We start from the raw sequence: 12741 nt of genomic DNA on the forward strand, positions 1-12741 counted from the left end.
AGGATCCAGAATTTCAGGCTGCCTGGAGTGCCAGAAGAAATGGAGTCTGGGGAGTGAGAATATTTTGAAGTTCAGTAGCTCCTGGGATTACTCTGGGCCCCCACTGCCTACAGATTATATAAATATGATATTCACCCAGAGATTACCTGAAAAGAAATCTGCTCAGTCTGAGAAATCTCCTGACCCACGCTCCTAACTACTTATGTGCCTTTCCAGATGCCTACTCAACTCCTTACATTAGTGAGCACATTTAAGAAGCTGGATCTTAAAGCATCTACATTCAATTTGTAATCTTATATATTAATCTCTTCTGAAGAAGCAGAAGCAACAACTGTAGGCAATGGGTATGAACATATCTTTACTGCATCTGGCAAACCTGCAGCTAAACAGAACCAGCAGATGTTTGTTCTAAGATTCCCCTCTAGAAGAAAATCCTTTTTCAGCTAGTCAAAAAGGTGACAGAAAATTTATCTAGTCCACCTCTCTGCCAAAAGATAGTGAGCTATCCAATTCCATGGACTCTGATATAGACTAGGGGGTTTACTCCAGCATCACTCTTCGTGTTTTTGCTCTGTGCTTTGGGTTTCCACTTGGGGCAATATCCCTGCCTCTCCCCTCCTCTCCCATCACCTTCCACACCATGAATCACTGTTAAACATTCTATATTCATTACACTCACAGAACTTTCATTGAATTTAGTGGCTACTCGGGGTGAGGAACAAGTACAGAATATGCAATAGAAAGCTGCAGTGCAGAGAAGGTATTCATACTGCAGACTGGAGAATGGAATTTTGCCCTTGATTCCCATATGCTCCCTATATCAAATGCTACTTGTCTCAAAGAGAGTTAAGTGACAGACTGGTGACGGCTTTAGCATGTGGACATCTTTACTTTGATTCTATGCACTGGAATCAGTATTTTTTTTTTAATTTAGTGACAACCGTAATACTGCCCTATGGTATTTGTTTCCTTCCTAGCGTTAGAATATATTGGCAGTAGCTCAGACCCCTCACTTAGAACTGAGCCAAACTTGGGTGGATGAGGTTATGCCCTAAGCTCCTATTGCTTTATTTTCATTCCTTGTTTCCAAATGTTAGGCTGATGTGAACATTCAGATGATTGTTGGTTTTGATTTCCTCTCTGCTGCACGTCAAAAATTATGTCATTGATAGTATATTTACTCTAGTAATTAAACTCATATGGTTCCTCTTTTATTACCTTTGCCCCTCTTTTAAAGAAAACCTATAAAAAGTTGTTTCTGAAGAAGAAAAAAAGGGACCCTCGCCATGTGTATGCTCCTGTAGTTTATAATAGTTTCGACAGTTAGACATTCAAAGGGGGGGGTGTCATCTGTGGCTGGGCTACTTTGTTTTTATACTTGTGCTGATGTCTGCTGTGTGAATGTATGACCCAATATTTCCAAATTTGTTACACTGCATCCATATGGAAAAAGCCAGTTTGAGGGAAAGGAAAATCGTTGCTGATTATACATTACAGACAAGGTTCCCCAGTCTCATCTAGTCCTCATCTAGATTTAATAACAGACCACTTCAGAACTAGTGCAACCATTTCTTTACTTTTATTGAATTTACTAAGAATGTGTTAATGAGTTTAGTTCCTGTGAAAGGTGCTGAGCTGACACCTTCAGAGACTGGAGAGCTCTATTTTGCCATAGATGTGGTACAGCACAGATCCCCACATCTGTCATCTAGCCAGCCTGGAGACCTTAGCGGTTGAGAGACTAGTTCAGTCTCCATGCCCATGCTTCTCCAGTAACACTGCTAAGAAGAGCTGCCAAGGGAGCTCATTGCTCAGCACTTTGCAGGATTGAACCCTAAGCAGTCAAACTGACAAGCAAGTCTAACATTTACAAGCCATTCATGCAGCTTCTACAGAGTCTTAATGGACATCTATAAAACACCTGTGCAACAAACTAATGTATATAAAGTGAATGATGGCCCCAGTACAGCAAAGTATTTAAAGACATGCCTAACACACTGACTTCAGTGGGACTACTTATGTGCTTAAAATTAGGCATGTGCTTAAGTGCCTTGGTGAATGAGGCCTATTGCACTGTATTGTTATTCAGCTTTCCCAGTCCCACCTATCTAGATTAAGGTTGTATACTGTCACCCATGACCATGAGGGTCTTCATGTAAAATCAATAATAATAAAGCAAGTCCCTAGTGGACTTCATGGAGTCACTGCACTTCTCTATTTCTGGGGTCAAAACTCTGCTTGGGGTAGAATTTTGTTTTGTTGTTTTGGGGGGGTAGCGATTTAGGGATAGAAGCGGGTGTCAATGTTGTGTCATTCTGATGTTGGCAAGACTCTGGATTCACCTGATTCCCTCTGGTTCCATAACTAGATCCCCTTGACTGATAGATAATGAACTTGCACTCTACAAAAGGCAGGGAAGGACGCGCCCAAAAAGGAGAGGCTTAGAAAATATTTTAAAATGGTAGCACCCACAAGCATTGAAATAACTGAGGCCTATCAGCATCTCCACTCTAGCTAGGCCATAAACATTTGCTCCTGTTGAAATAGAATGTATGTTATTCTTGATCCAAGAACAACTCCCTCCCCCCCCCATATACCATTTTTAAACAAGGAAAAGAACTCTTCCAGTTGTTTCAAAGTTGCAGATGTACAGGCCCATGAATAGGGATTGTGTTAAATTTGGAGACTAAATTAAATCATCAGAACATGAGATACAGGGATTTTAGTCCTGTTCTAAATGCAAATTTGAATAAATACTGATTCTGAGGGAACCTTATCACCTCCAAAATATATACATATGCATACATACAAAAATAAAATATATTCAGGATATAGTCAACTCCTGACGTTCTTACTTCTTTTTAACTCAGGAAAGTTTCCATAGATTCCTATGATAGAAATGAAGTTTGAGTACAACCCAAGTAAAGACCTCAGTATTTGACCTATTCAGAATACACAGAATACATAATGGAGAAGGGTGCTCAAGAATTTGTATTGGCTTAAATTTGAAATGAGAGCATGACTCTCAAGTGGGAGTAATGCTGTCATCCCAGTTAAGTGACAATAAAATCCCTAAAGCACCACTCTCTATCATATATTTCAGTTAAGCCACATACATTTCTTATTCTGCCCCCATTTTTGTGTTTGCTGTCCCCAGTCTTGCTACGCTCTTTCCTCTTTAAAATATACTAGTTGCTATGGAAACAGTTATGAGACTGGAATTAGGCAGAATTTGACTAAGAGCTGCAGAAAGTCAATTAAAGTCACAACTTGAAAAGTGATGGATAATCTTGACCATGCATAAGACAGGACAAACAAATGGACAGAAAGACAAGGGCAACATTATCAACTATTAGCGATTTACAGTAGGGATAAATTTAGCCTATACCAGTGGAGGGCAGAATTTGATCCTACACTTACTTCACAACGTTGTTTGGTTTTTATTTCAGATTCATTATATTTTAACTAAACATAACTACAACCCAGCCATTAGGACAATCCAGGACCCCATGGGAATGTCTATACTGCAATAAAAGACCTGCGGCATGGCTGCAGCTGGCCCACGTCAGCTGACTTGGACTCACAGGGCTCGGGCTGCAGTTCAGACTCTGAGACCCTGCAAGCGGGAAGGGTCTCACAGCCAGGGGCTCCAGCCCAAGTCCAAATGCCTACACTGAAATTTTATAGCCTCGCAGCCTAAGTTCTGAGAGCCTGAGTCAGCTGACCCAGGCCCTGAGACTCAGTGCCGCAGGTTTTTTACCACAGTGTAGACATACCCTAACAGCTTCAGCTAAGCTTTGAAGACCTATACAAGTTAAACATGGTTAAGAATAATTCAAGCCCTTGGAACAGGTGTAATCCAAGATGTCTGCCATCTTACAGAAATAATAATAAAAATGATTGTAAAGAAATTGACATAAGTCAGGTGCTGCTGATTTGCACAGCAAAAGGTCCGTTTCAGAAAAAAAAAATTCTAATTAAAAAGGCTTTGAAAGTTAATTTCCCTAAAATGCAGCTTTCCTGTAAAAAAGATGCATCTTTTAGGATGAAGCGCCCGGAATACAGCAACTGGAGAGGGGCTTTGGGATCCTACTTGGTTACAGTCCTACAGTGTTTTCAGATGCACCTGAAATAAGTTTTTATTACTTATCATTACGTGGCCAAATCCTGAAGTCCTCAATCAGATAAAACTCTCCTTAGGTCCAAGTACAAATAAGTCAGAATTTGAGGAGTTGTTCTTACTATTACTATTAATAACACTAAATTATGCAATACTATAAACATCAACTATGGCTTTGCGGTGTATATATAAATCTTATCAAACTATTCACATGAAAACAACTGTTTGTTTCAAAATACAATTTTCAACTTTATTTTTTCTTTTTACAACCCACTCTGCAGAACCAAACTACACTTTGAAATACATGTTATGAATTATAATGTGATAACTGCACATTTCGGAAGCTGGGAACCCCCACTTTTGGCATAGTGCCTCACCTAAGACATGTGGTTATCATATTATAAAACATGAGCAGCAGTTAAATACCCTGCTACCATGTACTACGCAGCTCTCCTGGGTGTAACCTTACACCTGTGACTTACGAGATTTTCCGGCTTGAAGCCTCACCAGCAGAGTGTAAACTGAAGCCGCTCCAGAGACAGTTGGGTGAAAAGCAGCTCTGGCGGCGTTTGAACTGAAGTTGTTCAGGCAGAGAAACCGATCTGATGGCATTTTGAAAGATGGATGAGAGTGGATGAGGAAAAGGTAAGGAATGAAGGATAGGAGGAGGAGGTTTGGAAAAGGGAGAAGAGGAGAAAGGAAAGATGCAAAGGAGGAGGAGGTGATATGAAAAAGAAGAGGAGGAGGAGGAAAGAGGAGATACATGAAAGAGGAAAGAAGGATGGAAGGAAACGAGAGGAAAGGAAGAGAAAAAATGTAAGCAGCATGTAATGCACACCTGAATTATGCATTCCTGGTATACTAGTCACACACACCTCCCAGTGACAAAGAACAGGACTAGAATCCACCTAAAATAACATTCTTGAATGATAAATACCGGACTCTGAATTAAATGCCTATACTAAAATCCTTTTGCAGTCCACAAGTAGCATAAGGGGGTGTGTCATATTGGCCTTCTCAGGGGTACCAGGTACAGTGACAGAACTTTTTAGAGGAGATTAAAATGACCCACTCTAATAATTCAGTGCATCAATGGGAATAAAAAAGATTTCTCCTGTGCTACATTTTCAGGAAAACCCTGTCCCCTGGGCCAACTTGATTTCACTTCATTTTACAATTCTATGTATTCTCAGCAAGGGTGTGTCCAGCACCAAGTCTCCACTTTTTTCCTTTTAGCCTTTTGAAATCCTTGAATTAAATCTTCTAGACTTCAGATCCATTCCAACTGCTGCTGTAGCTTGAAGTGCATCCATGTATCCCCTGATCTGTGACTAAGAAAGCCCAACCTAGCAGTACTTGGCAAATCAAATGTGAACTTCAAGTGGAAGATCTAGAATAAAATACTAAATACTTGGTGGTCCCAAGTTTCTTTATCCTCTCAATAGCTGATATTAACCAGAAATATCCTAAAGAGGCCAAACAACTGAAAACCACAGACCATTAAATTCCATCTGCCATATTGAATTGCTGACACAACTGACTATATATTGGTACCCTAAAGTTGCTGTTTATTATGTTGAGTAACATTAAAAAGTAGTCACGTAGCACGAACATATATAAAATAGTCCCCATCTATGCTTTCTTCAGCAGTTATCCCGTCAGATATCACAAACTAAATAGGGTGAATATGTGTTCAATTCCTGAATAGGAGACCTCAAAGTAAAATTCAGAGTACTGCCAGAGGTGATGGTGGAATTGCTACAGGGCAATGGTCTTCCCTTCGATACAGTGCTCCTGCATGATGTTCAGGGGGCAATGTGCTGTTGGAGATACTGCATTTTGGATGAGATGTTAGATATGAAGGCCTGGCCACTTGCGGTCATTAAAGACCCCTTGGCACTGTCTGCAAGAGAAGAGATTGCAGCCAGTGTGCTAGCTACATTCTAATTTGAATAATTACATTATTCAATTGCTTCAATTACTCTGCCACTGAAAATGGACAATATATTCCTCTCTTAATCCTCTCAACTGTTGCATAGAGTTGCTGTGTGCTGTTAAGTTACTGCTTCATTCCACCTGAAAGTTGGTTGCATTTCAGTGCAAACTGTTTTGTTCCCTACGTATGTTGAATCTGTACAGGGCTTAGGGATGAAAGGTGTTATACAAATGCAAATTATTATTATTATAACTTTAAAACCAACATGATCCTCCTCAATCATGCGCCCACATTTCTAATGGCCTTACCGTAGAGTAGAATGCCTGCCAGAGCGGGAAATGCTATTGCCAACTGGCGAGGGTAAGTTACTTCCTCTATGCAGGTCTTCAATGGAACGGCTCCAAGGTTTGGATTTATCCATTGAGTTTTCCACGTTGTTCTCCAAGCTTTCAAAGTCAAAACTGAAAGGAAATAGAAATTCTAATGTAGGCTTACACAAAAAAAGATCTACATAGCTTTTTTCCTTCCTGTTAAACATCTGCAGATTTACCAAGTCCCAACAGATTACAAGAAAAAAGAAAAAAAGCAATGCAAAACAATTTCCCTTCAGCTGGAACACAGTGCTAGATTCAAGTACATTTTGCAGCAAATTTGGAACTTGACAAAAGGAGAAATGAGCAACACAGGGATATAATTTAAGAAGAATCAAAAAGCCATGAATGAATCTTATTTCAGTGTAAAAAAATAAAACATTGACTGATTTGCTGATGAATAACAGCCTTGGAGAGTGGAGGGGGAAGCTCAAAGCTGTCTTAATTTTATTTTAATAAATCAATACATAGTGTGGCTATTAATTTAATTTCATCCATCAATAGTGACTGAGCATTTATACTGGTTTGTTAGCCAAGGCTAATCTTGAACCATATGTAATACATTACTGAAATCATTATAGATTTTCTTGATTTTTGACTCCTTACCCACTTTGTTGCATTTAAAGCAAGAGTTGGTTGTTCTTCTTACTTTTTTTGAGATTATTGCTTACGTTTACCACGTTAGAGAGAAAAAAAAAACTCTGGCAAGTTAACTTGCTTCCACTTATACAATTTTAGGAACGAAATCTTTAAAACAAGCTGTGTGCAGTTTTTCCAGTGTTAGTAATATTTTAAAATATATAATTTTCCTTCATTAATTTTATTATAATTCCACCAAAGTCTCATTTCTTTTCAATGGTAATACACCCCCACCTCGATATAATGCGACCCGATACAACACAAATTTGGATATAATGCGGTAAAGCAGTGCTCCGGGGGAGAGGGGCTGCACACTCCGGCGCATCAAAGCAAGTCCAATATAACGCGGTTTCACCTATAACGCGGTAAGATTTTTTGGCTCCCGAGGACAGCCTTATATTAAGGTAGAGGTGTATATATCTGCATGTATTCAATCTAAAAATAAAACTTTGGCTCCACTTAGCTAGAGTTTGCATGTACAACACAGTGTAAAGCGCTATCTTTTCTTAACACATTCATTTCATATAAGAAGTTATATGTACAATGGAATTAGGGTTGGCATATTTTTTACCATTTTGACAGAGATCAATTCTAAGGATTTTTTTCTATTTTTATTTATTTAAATTTTCCTATTTGCACAAAATTATGAGTTTTAAGCATTTTAAAGCAATATTTTATCTATTTAAATTTTCACAGTTGCAGGAAAATAGAAGGGGAGGTCAGAAAATTATTATTTTATGACATTGGACATTGATATTCAAAAACTTAAAGCTTTATAACTGTAAATGCACAAATTCACTACATCCCATGACAAAATACACAAAGTAAATATCCTTAAATCAAACTCTAATAAGTTCTCAAGCAGCAATTTTATCACTTTGCCTATTTGTAAATGCAGATTCTTACTTATGGATTTTTTTGTTGGTTTATGTGCATACAACAAAATCGAGACTTACCAACACTTACCGTCAAAAATCGAATCCTTCCAAGCCTAAATATAGTGAAGTTAAACCCTGTGAGTATGTGAGAACATATCCTCAGTTGTTTAAATTACCTCCATTTCAGTCAATGATTTGCACTGGCCCATAATAATTTTTTTCAACTTTGCATTGTTTTAATACAGAATAAATAACAATATATTTGGAAGTGTTGTCTAGTGGTAAGGTCAGACAACTGGGAACCAGGGCTCCTTTTTTATTCCTAGTTTTGCCATTGACTTCCTATGTGGTCTTTTAATAGATATTCTCTTTCTTGAAATCTACCTATCCATAAAAGTGATCTGATTATACCTATCCAGCTTTACCAGAGTATTGTGAGAATTAGTTAATGTGAGTACCCTATATACTCGATTATAAGCCGACCCCCCACCAAGATGGACAAGTAAAAATGGAAAATTTTTATAATCCATTCATGAGCCAACCCTATAATTCAGGGGTCAGCAAACTTTGGCTCCAGGGACATCAGGATAAGCCGCTGGGGGGCCAAGATGGTTTGTTTACCTCGAGCGTCCGCAGGCATGGAGGTAAATCTAAGTAAACAAAGTGTCCCGGCACCAGCTGCTTACCGTGATGGACCAGGACAGCAACTGGTGGGGACATTTCTGGGGGGGAGAAGCTGGGAGTCAGGGGAGTAACCCCTGTGACCACCCCCCACATGACCCCACCCCTAGCCTGGGACCCCCACACTCTCCTCATCCCATCCCTTCCCACCTTATCTGTGGAGGGCCAGGGGCAGGCTGGGCAGCGCATCCACAGAGTGCTCCAGCGGGCCAGACTGGGCGGCGCGGCCACAGCATGTTCCAGCGGACTGGGCGGCGTGGCCACAGCCTGCTCTGGGGGGCGGGGCCAAGTGGCACGGCTGCAGCCTGCCAGCCCCGGAGCTCCAGCTGCTTCAGAGGCTGGGGGGAGAGCAGCATGGCAAGAAGCGGAGAGACTCTGGCCCTGCCTCTTCCTTTCTGGCTCTGCTGGCCGTGCTGCCTCTCCTTGCTTCCCCTCTCGGGGGGAGGGCCTGTGTCCCATCTCTTCCTCTCTATACCCGTTCATAAGCCGACCCCCTTCTCTGGTGCTTCCCTTTTTTACTAAAAAAAAATTGGCTTATGAACGAGTATATACGGTATTTTGCTTTGAACTTCGTAGGAATTATTTTATCATAATACAACATGGCTGAAAAAATAGTCTGGGTGTACTTAGTTCAACTTTGCCTATATAAAGTTATTGATTAATATTTAAGAATATAATGTCCATTACATGATCTTATGATATTTGAGGGAAGGAACACAAACCGTGGAATCTAAAAGAAGCTTTTGGAAAGGAAGGCAAAAAATTGGCCATTTTTCTTAGGCCATTATCTGGATGTAATGCTAAATTTATTCATTCTTTACTGTACTTTGTTCCACTTAGAGGAGATCAAGCTAAAACAGATATAACTAATCTTTAAAAAAAACTGCTCTGACCAGTGGTGGATTAGCCACTGGGCCTGTGCCTGGGGCCCCCACTAATTGGGGGCCCCCCAGAAAAATGAGCACCCTGGGTGGGGTTGGGACATGGTGGGATTGCCCTGCTCTGCCCGCCCAGCACTCCTGCCAGGAAGCAGGGGAAGACCCCTCACCCCGGGAACGTGGTGGGGGGTGTGGCGAAGGCCGGAGGGACTGCAGGCGGAAGGGGTGGGGAGGGACCCCTACTTGCTCTGGCCCATGGCCACACAAACCCCTAATCCACCTTTGGCTTGGACAGCATAAATATATAAGCAAAGTTTTTTGTTTTCCTTCTCTCTGCAATATACTCTGATCTACCATTTGGGATGTAATTTTGCCATTTGCTCTGGTTCTAAGGAACCTACATAATTTTGTGCCAAGCTACTGCAATGGAAACAACTTTACAGGAATAGCACAGCATCCGACTAGATATTACTCTCTGCCAGTCTATCTATATTGCACTATGTTGTTTTGTTTTGCGAACCCTGGTGAACAAAAGCCATGTTTTACTTACGTGACTGCATACTGTGCAAATGACAAATATTCCACCAGAACATCCAGGCCTTTGTTTTCTTCATTCAAAAACTCCCTGACCCATCTGTTAGAAAAATCATTAGAGATCAGTGCATTTGATTGTTCAGTGCAGGGGCATGTCTGACGAAATTCTTGTTTCAGTCAATCTACAAAAACATCCATTGTGTGAAAAGAAATATATTGAGCAAAAGCTTTTCATTTCTCACTCAAGAACCAAGGGTTCACAAATATACTTTTATGTGTGGAAACAAACACCTCCGCAGCACCACAAATAAGAAAACATTCTCTACCATTAATATCTATACCACGCACACTTTGCACTACTCAGAAAAACCTACACAGATATATTGCTGTTCTTTTTCTTTTTAATAAAGAAACCTGGTTCTGGTAAGTGCTGCCCATTTCCCCATAATAATTAAGTTCCTGTTGAAAGGTCCAGTATAATTTGGAGTAGTTAGTAGACATGTACCATGACGACACTACCAATGTAGCTGAAGCTTCCTTCCAAACCCACATTCATCTCCTTTCTGGCACAGCAAGCTGCACAAACCACAGAACCAGCCAATACTAGAGCAACTTTTATGGGCTTCTTGAAATGCAACAGTCATATGAATTGGCTTCATTTTTTCCATGTACAGGCATTTAGTGATCTTTCAAGAAGTTATAGGCAACAAAAAAGCTAAGGAATAATAACATCAAAGATGTACTTCATACCTCTTTAAAAATAAGTTTTCCTTCTCATACTACTATGATCAATTTTTTTAAAAAAAAGCTTTAACCTGTTAAAGTAAATTCAAGCCCCTAAAGCAGAGCCGTGCAAAATATTTACAATAAAATCTGAAATCCTGCAAAGCCTAACTGGTTATTATTGGAAAAGTGAAAAATTCAGGGCTAGTTTGCCAAGGTTTGAGAATCTGGACCCAGTTTTGAGCAAACCCAAGGAGTAGACAATGGGTGGAGATTTGGCTTCATCCACCATACCTCCTCAATCCACCAACCAGCATAACAAAGTATGTATCAGTAGCAGATTATTTACCCCTGGAATAAATTGAGAGCCAGAGAGTGAATTATGACAGAGTTACAATTCCCTCCCTGGTTTGCTCTTGGGGCAGTGCATTTGTGTGATGCCCTTCACTCAGGGGAGACTGTAAATTTACAATCTAGCCTTGAGTTATTCTTTAGGCCTTATGTTTTAGAGCACACTGTTTACATTGTAGAATAAACATCTTGATATGTATATTACTCCTGGGGGCATTCTGCACCAAAAGATTTAAAATTCAGCACACAATATTTTAAAATTCGGCAAAATTCTGCACATTTTATTTGTCAAAATAACACTATATAATCACGCCAGTTTCAAGTATTTTGGTAATTTATTTCAAAATACCTGTCAGCAAGTATGTCTATAACAATACAGACACACAAAAATTCCCTCGGGAGTAGAGAGTTAAAGAAACCCCTCTGACAACCCAGTTCCTGTTTCTCTGCCCTTTCTCTCCTCCTCCCCGCCCCCCACCCAGAGCCCAGCTGGGGGGCCAAACACCCACAACCTCCTCCAGAGCCCAGCCCCAGGGCCCCCCCCCAGCCCAGCTGTGGGGCCCCCTGGCCCAGATACTCGCACCCCTCCACCCAGAGCCCAGAAACAGGGCCCCCCACGTCCCGATACCCACAGCCCCCCCTCCCCCAGCCAAGCCATGGGTGCCTCCCCTAGCCCAGACACCTATCCACTCCCCCCAGAGCCCAGGGATCCAGAGGGAGAAACTCAGGCTTGCATGGAGATTCCTGTGCGCCACCCCCTCCTTCCCTCAGGGCATGCTGGGAACTGCAGCGGCCAGCGGCCCCTAGTGGTGGCTAGCAGCACTGCAGCCCATATCTGTGGGGGAAAGGAAATTCTACGTGCATGTTCTGAATTGCGCAGTGGCGCAGAATTCCCCCAGGAGTAGTATATGATATAGATTTTGCCACACATATCTTTCATCCAGTTGACTGAAGGAAAAACATGCATTTTGGAAATTGTACTGATTTTTTAAGACTATTATTTACAAAATATGCCATAATGGTTCCTTTTGGAAATCTGTGATATGTCATAAATTTGTATTTGAGATGACACAGCCTGGATGCTTTTGGACTCTAGTGGGAAATTATTTATTCTGGGAAAGGGGAGAAATAAAGCAGGAAGCAGCAAGGACTCAGGAGATGGAGTGCGCTTAGATGTTTGCCACATATCAAGAGTGTTCAGGTGTTTCAAAATGGTGCTATATATGGATCTAAGATGGAAAACTATTATAAAACACGCAGTTCACACTGTATTGGCATCTATATATTCATTCAAGTACTAAGATGTTGTTACTAAGATTCTTAGTTACACCCGTTTAAATATGGAGCAGCTCCACTGAGGACACTTAATTTTCTGCAGTACTTTACTTCTATTAGCATAAAGAGTTCTCTCTTTCACCTCTCCATGGAACCCAGAGTGATTTCATTTTCTCTGCAGCTACTTGGCAGCTCCCAATCCCAAAGTTGTCAGCGGATATGGCTGCATTTCCCACAGATTTATGTTACCTTTTAAAGCAACTCTCAGCCCTTGGGACCCCTCCCAGCACCCATGTTCTATACTTAAGGAGCTCTTAGCATAGCTATAGTCAGAAACGATTATCTTCCAAAAGAA

At 40.9% G+C, this 12741-nt stretch overlaps 1 protein-coding gene across 12 annotated transcripts in view; it reads right to left on the reverse strand.

The window, feature by feature from the left end:
• The window catches only part of FMNL2 (formin like 2), a 269726-nt gene that overhangs the window by 85964 nt on the left and 171021 nt on the right, over positions 1 to 12741 (reverse strand). For all 12 annotated transcript variants that reach the window (XM_039494530.1, XM_039494526.1, XM_039494527.1 and 9 more), the window contains 2 exons: positions 10054 to 10137; positions 6365 to 6517 (listed from right to left, as the gene is read on the reverse strand). In XM_039494530.1, coding sequence (XP_039350464.1) covers positions 6365 to 6517; positions 10054 to 10137 — 237 coding nt within the window. The remainder of the gene's footprint in view (positions 1 to 6364; positions 6518 to 10053; positions 10138 to 12741) is intronic.

Source organism: Mauremys reevesii, linkage group 11 (assembly GCF_016161935.1).
Source record: "Mauremys reevesii isolate NIE-2019 linkage group 11, ASM1616193v1, whole genome shotgun sequence".
Lineage (NCBI taxonomy): Eukaryota > Metazoa > Chordata > Testudines > Geoemydidae > Mauremys > Mauremys reevesii.